Source organism: Blastocystis sp. subtype 4, assembly GCF_000743755.1.
Source record: "Blastocystis sp. subtype 4 strain WR1 chromosome Unknown seqid_0037, whole genome shotgun sequence".
NCBI classification, from domain to species: domain Eukaryota; class Bigyra; order Opalinata; family Blastocystidae; genus Blastocystis; species Blastocystis sp. subtype 4.
This window is the reverse complement of record NW_014569510.1, coordinates 1-16,080: the sequence shown is the minus strand read 5'-3', so window position 1 is coordinate 16,080 and position 16,080 is coordinate 1. Positions and strand designations below refer to the sequence as shown.

At 41.2% G+C, this 16,080-nt stretch overlaps 10 protein-coding genes across 10 annotated transcripts; 7 read left to right on the top strand and 3 right to left on the bottom strand.

The window, feature by feature from the left end:
* Nucleotides 1-138: 138 nt before the first annotated feature.
* On the top strand, nt 139-903 carry JH06_1800 (superoxide dismutase; the record flags this gene model as incomplete). The annotated part of the gene is made up of 5 exons (XM_014673538.1): nt 139-305; nt 333-435; nt 466-697; nt 728-814; nt 845-903. The coding sequence occupies 5 exons, from the start codon at nt 139-141 to the stop codon at nt 901-903; spliced, it is 648 nt and encodes a 215-aa protein (XP_014529024.1).
* Nucleotides 904-1,061: 158 nt separating this feature from the next.
* JH06_1799 (hypothetical protein) lies at nt 1,062-3,995 on the top strand (the record flags this gene model as incomplete). The annotated part of the gene is made up of 6 exons (XM_014673537.1): nt 1,062-1,087; nt 1,163-1,251; nt 1,281-2,385; nt 2,417-2,577; nt 2,608-2,964; nt 2,995-3,995. The coding sequence occupies 6 exons, from the start codon at nt 1,062-1,064 to the stop codon at nt 3,993-3,995; spliced, it is 2,739 nt and encodes a 912-aa protein (XP_014529023.1).
* Nucleotides 3,996-5,962: 1,967 nt separating this feature from the next.
* JH06_1798 (transcription initiation factor IIB) lies at nt 5,963-7,003 on the bottom strand (the record flags this gene model as incomplete). The annotated part of the gene is made up of 1 exon (XM_014673536.1): nt 5,963-7,003. One exon carries the CDS (start codon nt 7,001-7,003, stop codon nt 5,963-5,965), a length of 1,041 nt encoding a protein of 346 aa, XP_014529022.1.
* Nucleotides 7,004-7,125: 122 nt separating this feature from the next.
* Nucleotides 7,126-8,349, top strand: JH06_1797 (glucosidase 2 subunit beta-like protein; the record flags this gene model as incomplete). The annotated part of the gene is given in 5 exon segments (XM_014673535.1): nt 7,126-7,162; nt 7,197-7,292; nt 7,308-7,423; nt 7,453-7,512; nt 7,543-8,349. 5 exon segments carry the CDS (start codon nt 7,126-7,128, stop codon nt 8,347-8,349), a joined length of 1,116 nt encoding a protein of 371 aa, XP_014529021.1.
* Nucleotides 8,350-8,696: 347 nt separating this feature from the next.
* JH06_1796 (glucosidase 2 subunit beta-like protein) lies at nt 8,697-9,850 on the top strand (the record flags this gene model as incomplete). The annotated part of the gene is made up of 5 exons (XM_014673534.1): nt 8,697-9,204; nt 9,228-9,262; nt 9,301-9,385; nt 9,417-9,623; nt 9,654-9,850. 5 exons carry the CDS (start codon nt 8,697-8,699, stop codon nt 9,848-9,850), a joined length of 1,032 nt encoding a protein of 343 aa, XP_014529020.1.
* A 387-nt stretch (nt 9,851-10,237) lies between these two features.
* On the top strand, nt 10,238-12,905 carry JH06_1795 (hypothetical protein; the record flags this gene model as incomplete). Its single annotated transcript, XM_014673533.1, is given in 9 exon segments — nt 10,238-10,291; nt 10,322-10,858; nt 10,888-11,096; nt 11,126-11,253; nt 11,305-11,352; nt 11,395-11,506; nt 11,540-12,459; nt 12,475-12,645; nt 12,670-12,905. The coding sequence occupies 9 exon segments, from the start codon at nt 10,238-10,240 to the stop codon at nt 12,903-12,905; spliced, it is 2,415 nt and encodes an 804-aa protein (XP_014529019.1).
* A 111-nt stretch (nt 12,906-13,016) lies between these two features.
* On the top strand, nt 13,017-13,715 carry JH06_1794 (family proteasome beta threonine peptidase; the record flags this gene model as incomplete). Its single annotated transcript, XM_014673532.1, has 5 exons — nt 13,017-13,048; nt 13,079-13,148; nt 13,181-13,339; nt 13,370-13,546; nt 13,578-13,715. The coding sequence occupies 5 exons, from the start codon at nt 13,017-13,019 to the stop codon at nt 13,713-13,715; spliced, it is 576 nt and encodes a 191-aa protein (XP_014529018.1).
* Nucleotides 13,716-13,768: 53 nt separating this feature from the next.
* On the bottom strand, nt 13,769-14,110 carry JH06_5800 (histone H2b; the record flags this gene model as incomplete). The annotated part of the gene is made up of 2 exons (XM_014673554.1): nt 13,769-14,044; nt 14,087-14,110. The coding sequence occupies 2 exons, from the start codon at nt 14,108-14,110 to the stop codon at nt 13,769-13,771; spliced, it is 300 nt and encodes a 99-aa protein (XP_014529040.1).
* A 239-nt stretch (nt 14,111-14,349) lies between these two features.
* JH06_5801 (histone H2a) lies at nt 14,350-14,759 on the top strand (the record flags this gene model as incomplete). The annotated part of the gene is given in 2 exon segments (XM_014673555.1): nt 14,350-14,383; nt 14,395-14,759. 2 exon segments carry the CDS (start codon nt 14,350-14,352, stop codon nt 14,757-14,759), a joined length of 399 nt encoding a protein of 132 aa, XP_014529041.1.
* Nucleotide 14,760: 1 nt separating this feature from the next.
* JH06_5508 (hypothetical protein) lies at nt 14,761-15,808 on the bottom strand (the record flags this gene model as incomplete). The annotated part of the gene is made up of 4 exons (XM_014673553.1): nt 14,761-14,930; nt 14,962-15,027; nt 15,059-15,396; nt 15,426-15,808. 4 exons carry the CDS (start codon nt 15,806-15,808, stop codon nt 14,761-14,763), a joined length of 957 nt encoding a protein of 318 aa, XP_014529039.1.
* Between the last annotated feature and the right edge of the window lie 272 nt (nt 15,809-16,080).

The window sequence follows — 16,080 nt, the reverse complement described above, 5'->3', positions numbered from 1 at the left end:
GTATGGAACTCTCACACGATCACACAAAGACGAGGAAATCAAAGCCATGGGTAATCCATTTGGCATCAATGGAAAGCAGAAAACAAAGAACCGCGGGAATGCTTGACAAGTGATTACTTCATCCATTAATATCTTGGAATGTTATCGCGTACCTTTATGAAAATTGTGAAACCTGCATTTTTTGCTCGTTCCTTTGCATCTGAAGAATTCAAGCTTCCTCCTCTTCCCTATTCTAAAAAGGATTTAGAGCCTGTCATTAGTGAGAAGACACTGACATGTCATTACAACGGTCACCATCAAACGTCGTTTCTTATTCATTACCTGATTCATAGTTATGTTAATAATCTTAACGCCTTTACGAAGGATACGGATCGCAAATCATTAGAATACTATATTACAGAAGTTTCAGGACCTATTCACAATCAAGCAGCCCAGGTAGATGTAGGAGGATATTGTAAAGTCTAGATTTGGAATCATACATTCTTCTGGAACTGTATGACTCCGAAATCAGAACAGCCTTCAGGAGTCTTGCTGGATCGGATCAACAAGGATTTTGGATCCTTTGCTCAATTCCAGACTGCCTTTACTACCTCAGCTGTCGGCTTATTTGGAAGTGGCTGGACGTGGCTTGTGTATGATGGAAAGGAAAACAAGTTGAAAGTGATGAACACTTCGAATGAAGTGAATCCTATGCAAAGTGGATGTGACTTGTTCTGTTGATAGTTAGATGGCCTGCGTCCTCTTCTGACACTGGATGTTTGGGAACATTCGTACTATTTGGACTACCAATTCCGTCGTGCTGATTATGTGAAGAGTTGGTTTTTTCAGTTTATTTGATATTTAGATTGGTGGAAAATTGTGAACTGGAATTTCGTTGCAAAGGAGTTCGAGAAGTGTAAATGAGCTGTCACTTTGTTTTTGTTCAAATGCACACTCTGTTGTTATGGCACCCTTTTTTCCTTCTCTTCACTTTGTGTAAGTCTGGATACGACTGTGTTAACCATGAAGATTGTACTGAATCTGCCTTTATTTCGTGTTCAAACACTCATATCGTTGTGGAAATGGGATCTGCAATAGAATTAGTGGAGTGTTTAGACAGCAATTCGCCTCATTTGCCTCTAGAAGCTACCAATCTACTCATGGGACTTGATTTTGATGGTAGGTATTTGTCTGGGAGTTGTGGTTTTGTTGTTACCAAACATCCCATTTTTGTGTACAATAATAACTCATCGCTAATAATTACGGTGGATGGTATTTTTGTCTCTTGATTATAAATATAGTGATCTCAGGACCGACATATCTTGATTATGGTGTGTATAGTGTCTCAATTTATGAAGAAATGGTGATGGATCCCCTTTTCCCTACAAGTGATGCTTTTCTGTCGATGTTTACTATTACTGATGAATTGCCTTCAGGTCTTCATTTTAATGAAACTACAGGGGTGATTTCTGGAATTCCTATTCTGGAACAACTAAAGAATTCAGAGACGATGAATCAGAAGACTTTTCATATTCGAGTGGTTGGATCAAACCGTTTTGGATCTGTTAAGACTGATTTCAATATTGTTGTGAATTCTTTTTCTGAGAAGGCAGATCACGGTGTAGTAGCTTGTACTGTTTCGCTTCCTGATGTTTTTAAGGGAGTAGCGGAGAAGTTGTTCTCTGGTATAGCGATGGGGAGTTGTGAAGTCCAATCCTCGTTCAGTTGGGTGCCTACAGAGCGTAAAACTTCAGAATCATCCCAGTTGACACGCAATGTCCGTCTAGTCTCCTACTTTTCGGCTGACTATTCGGCTCCATATTCGTTCACTCTCAAATCAGCTGCAGAAGCTGTTCTGTATCTTGATGATTACACGAATCCTCTTCTCCAAGTTGAGCTGACATCACAGCCAGTTCATCGGAGAGTTACAATTATGTTGTCTGGCGGTTTACATCGCCTTGTTCTCTATTGTACAGACTCTTATGTTGCTCTATTTTATGGCTCCAACACGATTGGGTTGGCAGACACATTACTGACACATGATACGTTGTTCTTACCTGTGATCACTCCTCTTTTCTCTTTCTTCCCTCCAGCCACTGGCTTTGAAGGTATACCTCTTGATATGAAGTTACAAGGATGGAGAAACCCAGAGAAACTCGTACTTTCAATGACACAAGACAATCTCATCACAACAAGTCCCTATTCGCTTCGTGCTGTGAATCCTGTTGTTGGTGAATATGAGTTTACAGCCATTGCCTACACTCGAAAAGGAAGTCGTTTGATACGACAGACCTATCTTATCGAGGAACCACAGGAAGGAATGACAGTTACAGTCCGGTCGGAGTTGAATCCTGAAGTAATTGTTCTGCAGAAAGCAATCCATTCAATGGAAGTGTTCACAGAACAGTATGTCGGATGAATAGGATCTTATGTTTAGAGATGTTCCTAAGGATTTGATTGCTCCACTTCTCTCTTATCGCGCTACTCTTCAACTATTCACATTGGCTCCCTTTATAATTGAAGTAGATGAAGAGTGTGAAGTGATATTGAACAATCATTTGCTCAAGCCAAATCTCTTCTTTCTTCCATCTTCTTTGAGTAAGTCTATTGTTCGTATTCATTCTCTAGGAGAGGCTGTATCTCTGGAAATCAACTGTATAGGTATTCAGAATTATCATACAATGATGATTGTCTTCAATGAAACTACATCGGAAGATCCTTTCAGAATCCTCTCACCTCTTCCTTCATTCTCTTATCAGTATCCATTCTATCATTGTATTCAAGGCCAATCATGCCCTGTGAATGACGTAATTGCTTTGCCTTCTAATTGTACTGTATTCTCACTGTCTCCTCTTCCTGTTGGCTTTGAACTCTTCTCAAATGGTACTCTGGCATGTAGTGCCACTCAATCGGTTCCTGCTTCTTCTTTGACTATTGGTTGTCAGGAGTCATCCCAACGGGTTACTGTACAAGTTTCTGTGGGAGGTATTTCAGGAATTGTTGGTTGATTCATAGAACCCATTATCAAGCCAACTTCACTCCTGTTAACGGTGAATGGTCAGGAGATTGGAGATTCAGTTTCGCTTCCTCTTGGTGAAGTCTTCCTCATCACAGTAACATTGGATCACTCCAATGGTGTGACGCTAACAGCAGTCCCACCTTTACCGTCCTCGATACTGCTCTCGCCATACAGCATCACTGGAAATGTAACTGAAGTCCTTGCCAACAACTACACTTTGATTGCTGCAAATTCAGCAGGTGCTGTAAGCAAGCAACTGTACATTCAAACAGAAGTCTGTTCTGAAACGTTCTATTATGTCCGTTTCACGGTAGGAAAAGGCCAGGCCATGATCAAACTGGACTCAGAAGTGAAGTTCGATCATTCTGTAGATCCTTCGGTTGTAGTTCCAATCTGTACAGCAAGCGGTGATCTGACTGTATCCTATCTATGTTCATCTCCTCAAGGATGCTGGTTTACACTGTATCGAGGTGATGAGCATCTTCCGTCTATGTTCGTTCGATATAATGAACGTCGTGTCAGGACCTTTTCATTGCCATACGATCCTCTCTTCATAAACCCCTTTCAACAGGATTATACATTCCCAGTAGGCCAACCTATTTCTTCTATCCTGTGGTATCATCATGGGTTCTTCTCCTCTGTGGTTCTTCATGGTCTTCCTGATTGGATCACATATGATCCTTTGGAGAATTGTGTGTCGGGGTATGCAGAAGAGACTGGAGTATTTGAAGGTAGTATTGAAATTCAGAGCATACAAGGGAATATTCAGTTCGAACTTGGAATTGAAGTAGTATCAGATAAGGAGATTCAAGCAATGCAGGCCCAAGCTGTTGTTATTGAGATGCTTAATGAAGTTAAATCGATCCAATTCCCGTGGTTTGAGTTTAACGGGAATCTGACATATGAGTTGTACCCAATGACGAACCTTACAACACATCGGATTCTGCAGAGTATTCTTATCCCGAGAGGTGATTGTCGTATTCAGGATATCCCGTAGGATCATAAGGAGGTATTTAGAATAGTGATAATATGGAGTGGTTTGTATATCATGAAGATATGTTGATCGCACATCGAGCTTCTAAAGACCAAGAGTTCATAGTAGAGATGGATCCCTTTATGAGTCATGGAGATTCTTGGTTGCTATATCCAAGTCCGGAACCTCCTTTGAATGAATGGATAAGACCATCATATGATGATGGTTTCTGGATGTCAACAAGTCAATCGCTTGTTCCTGTGACTGAAGGGAATGTGTATATTCGTAAACATTTTACTCCGGTTCATTCCTATTATAGCAGTGTGTTGCTTCATCTGACAGTTCTTTCGGCTGTCCAAGTATATGTGTCTGGTCAATTGATTCTGGAGGAGGGATTGTCTCCATCAAATAGTGATACAAGTTATCAGCCTTTGATTGATATGCCTCTAGAACCAATCACTTATCATCTCTCTATTCCTCTATCATTAATTGTGAATGATACTGTCGTGGCCATACATCTGTTAACACCAGTATTGAGAAGTGAATCTCTTATTGAGTGCCAAATAGACGGAGTTGTAGGATCCATTCAACAAACTACAGTCCATACTCCTATTCATCGTTCTGAATCAGTCGTCCCTGTAAGGATCAGAGTTTGTAGTAATGACTAGACTCAAGTCGTTCCCGAGTCATTACTCTCTCCATTCACACTCTATCTATATAGTAGCAGTATCTTTCCATCTTTCATTATTCTCTCATTCCCATATCCAGTAACAGTTTCAACCTTTGTTCTCTATTCAAGTGGAGTGAATCTCCTTCAGCTTCCTGCATACTTTGAGGTTTATGGTGAACTGGTGGACGGGACAACATCGCTATTAGCATCACGTAATCATGCTCTACTCTGGATCAAACAGTGTTCCCCACTACAGATTGCATTACCTTCGACTGTAGTTCGTTCACTATTCTTTGTTGTTTATGGTTGAGATCACTGAACAGGTTTTACGACATAGGTTCTGAATTTAATGGAAATGATGGGCATTATTATGGACGTATTGTGGTATCTGCTGAAACGCCTGTATTCTGTCCAGCATTGGAGACTGTAGCAGAGACAGCAGGAGGAGAGTGTGTATTGGAGGGAGTTCATGATTCATTGAGTAAAGGGTTTGTAAAGCATTGTTGTCGGGTGGAATGGGACAAGAATCATACACTCCATCGTTGGGGTGTATGGAATACGTCGGAGCCGCACATCTCGGCACTTGTTCCATCGCCTCACAAAGCGTTTGTCCAGTTTATCATGAGTATAACCCATATTCAACCTACGATTGCTCAGTACAGTGCTCCTCGGGACATAGAAACATGTCTAATGGTTTTGTTGGATACCCATGTCACTGTGTATAGTGTTGTTGATATATCTGAACCCGTTGAGATGAAGAACTTGAGTGATATGTAGACAGACTCCATTTTCCTGTATCGTATTCAAGTTGACACCAAGGTTTCGCAGGCCAAAGTCATAGCTAAACGGATCTCTTCACTTCTTGCTCCATTACTTCAACTCTTAAATCAGCTAGATTCAAAGAGTTATGGGAGTGTTACGTCCATTGAAATACGCTTTAATCCAGTAATTGTGGTTGCTCCAAAAACTCTGTGGGAGAAGATTCTGATGGTAGCAGTTCCTTCGGTTGTTGTTATTACGCTGGTGGTATTGGTGATCATGTACCGTCGTCAGCTTCTTCATGGCTATCATGAACTAGCTCATAACTATCGACAGAATCGAAGAAAGGAGGTTTATGAGTCACTGGGTATTCCTGCTGATATGTACTTCTTACCTAAAGAAGGTGGTGGTGAAATGAGTTTTGAAACTCCTTATGGTGATATTCATTTGGTTACACCAGTTGTGAAACCAAAGAAGCGTATATACTCGGAGAGTTTTGTTCAAGCATTGCAACCATACCATGTTTGTTATAACATACATAAACAGATAGAATACACTAAACTCACAGGAACTTGGGATCCAACTTTTGTACTAACTTAAGAATTACTTTGGATGTCATTCGTGGTTGATCCTTATAGGCTGACACCAAAATAGCATCACAGTTAGTGTACACAGCCTTATAGAGACGGAGCATGCTTTGCTGGGACTTGCTTGCAATCAAAGCTACAGTTGCGAGAGAGGGAGGAGACTCCACATCACATAATCGAGTAGCCATTAGTACAGCAACTGCATTCAAAGCCGAACCATGCGTATTCGGATAATCACCTTCTTTCACAGCCGCTATCAGCTTTAATGCCATTTCCGAGCATTCCCGTGGGAGTACCAAAACACCACAATAGCGTCGGATGTAGTCCTCTTCCGTGGGAATGGGAATGTTAAGCTTTAACTCGGAGATTATCACCTGCGAGAGTCGCGTGACTTTCCGAAGATCTGCCAGCACAACATCGCAGATCTCACTTAACAATCGATATGAACTGCACAGTCGACAAGCAAGATACAAGCAGGAAGAGACAATCACTTCGGAGCGCTTCCCACGAATATGCATCAACGAATAACACTGCGAATAGAGACTAAAAGCACAGCTGACTACACCTACAGTGAGATCCAACTCATTTGCCGCTTCTTGCATTATGGAGTGGACTGTCAAAAGTTTTCGAGATTGACGTTGTTCCTGGAGATTCTCCATACTTCGAAGTAGATTGCTTGTTCGAGAATCCACATTTCTTCCATCAAGTAAAAAGTCTGTAGATAGTCCCGTTTCAGGAAGAATGCTTTCTGTGTATGTATTCACTCGAGCATCATCTTCGGCATTTCCTATATTATTACCAGAATCCGAAAAGGTATTACCATCCTCCTTATATGTTCTCCACTCCGGTTCCTCCGAAAGCATATTTTGCATCTGAACTTGACCACAAGAAGTGCAGACACGGTCTCCTGTATGGTTGTCATCGATGAAATCGCTACTTCCACATCCTCGACACACCATCGTCATTTCAGCGCCCTTTGAGACAGAGTAGTCTAGACTACATGAAAACCTGAACATATCTCTCACACTGACTCGTATGGTAGAAGAAAAGTGATTCTGTGGTTTTCTAACTTTGATACCAAACCGTGAATTCTTCTTGTGAGTTATGCTTTTCTTAATAGTGACATGGTTTTCTTCTGATGAAGTTCATTGTTGCGTTTGCTCTCACCTCTCTATGTGAATTTTGTTGTTGAGTCGTTTATTGTTTTAGATTGTATCGCTCTGGTGTCTGGTCATGCAACCACATGTACTGACTCTCATGGTCGCCAGATCGAGTTGACACCATCTATGATCAATGATGATTACTGTGATTGTGACGTAGATGGTGTTGATGAGGATCTTACTTCTGCTTGTTCTTTTTTATCGACGACTATGTTCACTTGCAAAAACAAGGACGATCGTCCCATATCTATCTATTCTTCTCGTGTGAATGATGGAGTATCGTTTGTTTAGGATTTGCGATGTAGATTTGTGATTGTTGTGACGGAAGTGATGAAAAAGAGGGTGTTTGTGCCGATACTTGTTCTGTTGTTTTGGACTGATAATTTGACTTGTAGGAGTTGAAAAAGGTTCGTCTGCTCCTTGTTGAAGAGGAATACATTGAGGCTACAAAAGGAAATGAACTTATGAAACGATATGTTGAATCGAATTCGAATGGAGATGATGAGATTGCCTCCACACTCAAGGAGATTCGTATTGCTAAACGTGAACTTCAAGCATTGTTGAAGAAGGTGAACAGTCATGCTCAGGTGAGTTCATTGATCGATAAGAAGTATTCATTGTATCGTAATCGGTTCATTCTGCGAACAGGGACGATTCCAGAGATGGAATTAATGGAGAAACCATATGTGGATGTGTCCTTTTTGGGACAGGTTGAAGAAGAGGTTGAGAATGTGGTAGTGGAGAATGGAAGTGATGAGGAGAGAATAGAAGGAGAGGAGAATATGGAAGGAAGTAAAGGGGAGGTAAATATGGAAGGAAGTAAAGGAGAGGAGAATACAGGAGAGGATGGTACTGATGAATATGATAGTGTTTCAGAGGAAGATATTAGATCACAAGATGAGCCTGTTAATGAACCCGTGGAAAGAGATATGAATCAGGAGGATGAAATGTATCCAGACGATTATGATGAGAGTTATGACGACCATTATGATGATAACTATGATGACGCGTACAATGAACCTTATGATGATGATTATGATGACACCTATGATGATGTCTATGATAATCCTAATCCTAGCAAGAAATCTGAAGAATATGACATTGAAATTGATTCTCAAAACAAGTTTACTATCGATTTTCCTGTTCGTCATTCTCATCCTCTTGAAATCAATGTTTTTCTTCTCCATTTCACTTACAACTAGAAAGAATATGTGAATGATGTCCTTAAAGCTCCTATTCATTTCCAAGGACTGAAGGGATCAATTGAATTACGTGACTATCTTGAACTACCTCTACAATACAATGCTTCTTATCTTACTACTCCACGAAATACCACATACACGGATGTATCTCTTCTTCTCTCCATTCATCCTAGAGTATTAACATGGCAATCACCAATTGTGTGGGACTAATCACCCTTCCATTTCGATCCTTCTATTCCTTCCTACACCATTCGAATCGTATTCTTTCCTCTCTTTTCTCATCTTTAGTGAAACAGCCTTCTACTCCTCTAGATGAGACCTTGCAGATGTTACATCCGTACACAATCATGCCTTATGATTCTCCTCTCTCTCATATCATGAAAGTTGCTTATCGTACATCTGATGTGTTCTATCATTATCATTTTATCTCTGGTAAGAATGCAATATCAAGTGTGGAAACGCGCCTTATGAAGACCATTCGCTCTAAGCTTTATACTCTACAGTCGGAACTTGATTCTCTGCAGGCTTCTACGGAAGAAGGACTGAAGCAGTATCCACCAGTCACATCGTGTCTTCTCAGTCAGAAGGGTCAATGTATCACCTCTTCCTTTGGACAGTACTCGTATTCACTTTGTATTTTGGGCGAGGCAAAACAGGACAATACAAAGTTGGGATCGTGGTCTTTGGATATGAATCGTGACTATGCTATGAATCGTACCATAGAGTATATTGGGGGAACAACTTGCTGGAACGGGATTCAGCGGAAGTTGGTAGTTGACTTTGAGTGTGGAGCACGAGAGGAGATTCGTAGTCTAAGTGAGCCTTCGACTTGCCAATACTATGCTGTTGTGAAAAGTCCTTGCTTCTGTACTGACGAGTATGTAGAAAGTGTAAAGAGAAGAATGGAGTAATGGTTCGTTTATTGTTTGACTTGTTTGTTCTGATTTTCAGTGTTTTTTTGTCGTTATCCTTTTACTTCAGAGCATGGACCAGAATCGGCCGGGACAAGTTAACGATAAGGAACAGCAAAAGCAAGGTGATTGGTGTCAATGTGATCTAAACTCTAGCTATTCGAGCTCAGCAAGAGGCAAATAAAGGGCTGAGTCAAGAAGAAAAGCAGGCTTTGCGAAAAGCTAAGAAGATGGCAAAATTGGCCAAGGTGCAAGAGAAGTTGGCTGCCAAGGAACAGAAAGAGGAGGTAGTTGAAGTCGTTCCCACTGCGCCGATAAAGCAGGTCAATGAGGTTCACTTGGAACATGCATTAACGAAAGAAGGTAGCCAATGATTTTATCTGTGATGTATAGAAATTCGAGCTCAGCAGGAAGCAAACAAGAATCTGACTCAGGAAGAGAAGCAGGCTTTACGTCGTGCTAAGAAGGCTGCAAAAGCCGCAAAAGTTGCAGAGGCTCAGAAGAAGGAAGTATCTGGCAGTTCGGTATCTCCTAAGAATCCTGTTCCTATACCAGAAGTAAAGATGTGTGTGTTGTTTGTGAGTGAGTAGAATATCGGAGAAACAAAAATAACTTCTCAACCAAATTCCAAGCCTCTATTACAAGGACAGAAACAAGTACCACAGGGACAGAAACGAGTATCACAGGAACAGAAGCGAGCATTGCAAGAACAACAACGGCAACCTCAACCACAAGAGCATCCGCGACCTCTATCGCAGCAACCACAACAATCCCAACAACTTCTTTACAGACTCTTCAGTAACTCCATCTACACTCCTGTCACTTCTCAATCCCTTTCTCCATCTGTGGGTTGCTTCAGACCATCGGCGACCGATGGCCAGATAGGAATTCATCCTTTATTTCTCCAACTCGGCTTGTTGATCGGCAACCGAGATATTTGCGGGGCAAATCGTCGTGCCGAATATCTTCTTCTAGCAATGAAGGAGTTGGTAAAGAGTATTCCGGTGCTTCCTGAGGAGGATAGCGTGTCAGTAAGGAAGGACAATGAGATTCACATGTAGTACCAGAACCGTATCAGCACCTGTGTGGCTATGAACTATGAATATATCCGGAATGTGCGAGCTCCTTCGGTACCAATGGAGCGTCTGTACAATGAAATCAAAACCACCATTTCATTTGTGTGTGATGGCCGGAACTGCCGCCTGGAGACAGCTCAGGATATTCATAATCGAGTCATGAATCGACTCAATGACTGGGGAAAGTTCCTGGAGTCCAAGAAGAAGAGTATTGTAGAGTGTTTGATTCACCAGATTGAACAGGATGATGTGATCCTCACGTTTGGTGAATCAGAACGAATCACGGAGGCACTTGTAGGAGCTGCATTGCAGAAACCTTTCCGTCAATTCCGTGTGGTTGTCGTTGGTGGTCGACCGAAACAGAATAATGAGAATATGCTTCGCAAGCTCGTCCAGCACCATGTTCCCTGCACACTGGCACCTCTGAATGCGCTTCCATTTATCATGGAAACAACCACAAAAGCTATTGTATCGGCTTCTGCGATGTTGGCCAATGGCTCGGCTGTTGCCGATATTGGCACGGTAGGAGTGGAAGAGATGATTGATTATAGGCTATTGTTGCTACGACATGCAAAACGTATCACATTCCATTACTCGTTGTTGCTGACTCCTACAAATTCTCGCGTTCTGTACAGCTAGATAGTATTGCGAAGAACGAGTTGAATGACTCCAATTCTTTTAGACCTGCACTTCTTCCTTCTCTCTCGATATCGCCGAGCAAAGAGAAATGGGTGTTGGAGGGACATGAAAAGAAAGAAAAGTAGGACATGAAAGGAGTTTCTTCTTTAGTTTGCAACTGATTAATTTATCCTATGATTTGGTTCCAGCTTCCTTGATTTCAGGCATTGTCACGGAGTATTCTATTATTCCCGCTACAAGTGTTGCTTCTGTTTTGCGTGATATGGAGACCGTAAGAAGTTCGTTTTCTGTTTGTTTTCACAAATCCCATTTTTGGGCTTAAGGAATAGGATGGCGCAATGGTGTTGATTCTCACACAATCAATCAATTTCTGCATAGTTGATGACAGGTATGGTTGCTTAGAAAGATGTAAGATGAAGATCAAAGTGGAAGTGTCCAAGTCGAAGCATCGATGGAAGAAGAGTCCTTCATGCAACTAAACCATAAGGAGATGAAGAAATGGTATAATGATAACAAGGAATTAAAATCAAAGTAGTCTATGGTGTTATTGTTGATTTCTTCTAGATATGGTCGTTTTCCTATGTTCTGGCAAGATTTGAAGGAATGGGAAAATTGGAACGAAGTAAAAAAGATATATATGAAGGAAAAGGAAAAGCAAGAACTTAAGGCAGATCGTCGAAGAAAACGAGAAGACCGATGGGGAGAAGCAAAGAAACGTATAGCATTGAGTCGTTGGGACCAGGACGAGAGAGAAGTGGATCCTGGTTTGCCTGTTGCCATTGCCGCTTCCGTAATTTCGATTGAGGAGTTGCAAATCATTGAGTTGCGAATGAAGATGCAGGAAATTACGAACAAGATTGAAACGGTGGAGGAGGATGCCGAGCGTATCTCCAATGATCCGAATCGTTCTCCGTCCCCTCCACCAGAATACGATAAAATGGGTACACGTACAAATACACGAGCTATCCGTATGCGTAAACGATATGAAGAGGAGCGGGCTGAAATTATGGAAGAGATTGTCAAATTAAATCCCATTCTAAAGGCAATTCAACCGAAAGCCAAGTGTCAAGCCAAGATCTATTTCCCCATCAAGGAATATCCAAATTACAATTTCTTGGGTCTTATTATTGGACCCCGAGGCAGTACACATCGTAGTTTGGAGCAGTCAACACATTGCAAGATCGTGATTCGAGGTCGTGGTACTGGTCGTGAGGGAAAGAGTAATTATGATTTGATTGGCCAAGACGATGATCCTCATGTAATGATTGATGGAACCAATGAAGATGATGTTGCTCGTGCTGTTGAAACGATTAAGCAACTATTGATTCCCATGGATGATGACAAGAATATCCACAAACAAAAGCAGATGCGGCAGCTGGCTCTTTTGAACGGACTGCATGATACAGACGCTCGTTGTCCGTATTGTGGCATGACTGGACATGATCAGTTCAAGTGTCCGAATCGACCTCGTAGGATTGCTGAAGGTATCTAATTCGTAGAGGACTTTGGTAATGAGGATATTAAATGTGAGATTTGTGGTGATTCTGGACACATTGCTCGTGACTGTCCAAATCGTAATGATAAACGTCGAATTATGGAGTACAAGCGTATGAATGACGAGTATATATCGTTTATGGACGATCTGGGTGCAGGAAAGGTGTTGAGTGAGAGTTGGAGATGGGAGTGACTTGTAGATACACAGCAGCAGACGCAGCAGGCACAATGGGGTCAGGCATCATACTACGATTATGGTCAGCAGGCTCAAGGATATGGTCAGTCCATGGCTTATGGTCAACAACCTGCTGGTTATACTCAACAACCTGCAGGCTATGGTCAACAATCTACAGGTTATGGTCAACAACCAACTGGTTATCTCCAGCAAGCCACTGGTTATGCTCAACCACCTCAAGCATATGGATATGGTTATTAGTTTGTGATGTTTGTTATTCGTATCCCCGCCAGTTTCTTCGAATAACCGCTATCTCGCTTTCTTCTTGACATTCTTCATTCAAAGGTACAGGAAGTTTCTGTAGTTACGATCATGGATATTGTTTTTGGCTTTGTTGGCTCTGAGTAGAGTAGAAATGGGAAGATGAGATGTAGTTTCGCGCTTGTATGTGCAAGTAGTAGTGTACAACCGAGCATTGTTACTCTAACACAAACAGAAGATCGCGTACAGGAAATAAGGTGTCATTAGTCATGTAGATTGTGGAAGTGAGTTCCACGAAGATTCTTGGATGCTCAGGAGAAAATGGTGATAGAAAGCAGCTACAAGACTATCTAGTTGGAAACTTCAACCTTTACAAATTTCGAAATGAACGAGAAACGGATATGGATGCTACTGCTCATTCTTTCAGAAACTCTGTAAGGACTTGTTTTTCTTGATTACGATAGATGGCATACTTCCTTCGTCACCAACCTTATCAAGTGAATCTTATTTTGGGTGGAGTGGACGATACTACTCCTTCCATATATTTCATTGATTATCTTGGAACAATGCAGAAGATGAACTACTGTTCTCATGGATATCCCTCCTATATCTTGCTTTCACTGTTTGACAGACTGTGGAAGGTAGGTTTTATGTCGTATACGTTATGAGTAGAAGGATATGACTCGTGAAGAAGCAATTGAATTGAGTAATCGCTGCATGGATGAGATGAAGAATCGATTCCCAATGAATGAACATCACTATATTACCAAGATTGTCTCCAAGAATGGAATTGAAGTTTTAAAGTGTTGACAGCTTTCTTTTAACAAACAGACTCTAGATGGTATTGAAAAACACCAGTATCCTTATTCTCCACGGAACTTGGTCACAGCCTTGGTTCCCTCAGAGATAGCGTGCTTGGAGAGTTCACCAGGAAGAATCAGACGCACAGCAGTCTGGATCTCTCTTGTTCCCACAGTACTCTTGTGATTCACACGAGCCAAATGACCAGCTTCAGTCACAATTCGCTCGAAGATATCAGAAACAAACGAGTTCATTACAGCCATTCCTCTCTTGGAAATACCACGATCAGGATGCACTTGCTTCAACACCTTGTAGATGTAGGTGGCATAAGAATCAACCTTAGTAGTTCTTCTCTTCTTCTTATCATCAGCATTTTCCACAGGAACCTTCTCGTTTTCAGACATGATTGAAATAGTTTTTGACACTTTTCCTTTCAAAGAAGCCAAAGCGCGGCAGGATTATGATAAACCAATCATTGTGAGATATATTGAAATACGATACTGGATTGGTTAATTCGATATTGTGTGTATTTTTCTAGTCCAATCATCCTTTCTTACACTGCATCATTGGTCAATCAAAAGCTTCCAAATGGGTATTGAATCAAACTTATTGACGGAGCAGTATTTCTTTGTATTAATCTATAATGGCTGGAAAAGGAAAAGGTGGACGTGGAAAGAGTGAAGGAAAGACCCAGAGCCGAAGTTCTCGTGCTGGAATATTGCTCGTTACATGCGTGATATGAGAGTCGCTGACCGTATTGGTGCTGGCGCTCCTGTATATCTGGCTGCTGTTCTTGAATACTTGACTGCTGAAATTCTGGAGTTGGCTGGAAACGTGGCTCAGGAGGGAAAGAAGAACCGTGTGATTCCTCGTCATATTCAGTTGGCTGTTCGTAACGATGAGGAGTTGAATGCTCTTCTTGGAAACGTCACAATTGCTTCTGGAGGTGTGATGCCTTTCGTACATTCTGAACTGCTTCCTGAGAAGAAGGAAGGTGAGGAAGATGACGAGAAGGAAGACAAGGAGGATGATAAGGAGGAGGCTGAAGAATAGACTAGTTTTTGTGAAAACTAATATTGTTATTGTTTTCAAAAAACAAAATACTCCCAATCACCCCAATCTTCATCATGTATCTATAGGAAATAACTTGAATAATGGTTACATCGTCATCATTATCTACCACTCCACCAACATCCTTAATTGCTTCCTCTAAGGCTTCACTAGCTACCAATCATCCTTTCATCACATCTGCTACCTTCCGGCTCCAGATCGTCATTTAGATCAACATCCGACCATCCTTCCTTAATGACTTCTAACTCCTCTATTAATAAACTCGATTATACACCATCTACGTGCATTCAATGTTTCGACTTCTTTCTTTTCAATAACTGGAGAGGACACAGGTTCCAATTCCTGTCGTTGAGAAAAGTCATAACCATTCTGCTCCATATGGAAGAAGTAATTATTCCAGAAAGATGTATCTGAAACAACATTCGGAACCAAGCGACGATACATCACCTGAATGATGGGATGATCTTTTATTAGTTGTAACTTAAGGCTGTGTAGATAAACCTTATCTCGCTGATTTAACCAATTCGAATACGCTACTTCTTCTTCAGGAGTGATTGTTGAATATGTGGATTCTGTTGTATGCATTACTCTAAAAATCTCGTTTTCATCTTTTTCATCTCTATAATGAAGAATCCATATCTTGACTACATGTCCTTGGTATCTGTACTTGTTTCTTCTAATACTTCCTGAATCACTTGCCTTGTCTTGTTGATAGTAGAAGACAAAAACCCAGAAAAGCGGGATGACAAGGATTCTTCATTGTTTTCGGTATTGAGGTGAGATCCGATAGGACTAGTAGCAAGCCTTTGATTTTCATCAATCTGCTGTTCTTCTTTTGTCGTTTCTTCTGATTGGGTTGGTGTACTATCCGGTATGGCATCGCGAACAATTGTCATCAATTCATTGGCTCCTTCACTCACAGATGACTTGAGTTCTTCTAGATCGCTGCGGATACTATACAGAAATGAAGACCATGAATATCCAGCTAGAATTGAATAGAAAAATAGATTCTTACAGGATTCCTTACTCATATGGACTTGAAATTTGAAGAATGAATTCTTCGAATGATTGCGTTAACGCGTTTGACAATCCCTGTTGCTAAACAATACAAACAAACATTTATCAGCAAGCATCAGATTTCACTTTTCTCTCTAAACTCATCTATACACTCTGTCTTCTCTTGTTTGGTTGCTCCTTTTACTGCTAGAATTGTCACTAAATCCTCTTCTGTTCCTTCAGGCATGCTATCAATTAATCCTCTCTTTCTCACTCACATATCGTGGAATGAAGCAGCCAAATAGGT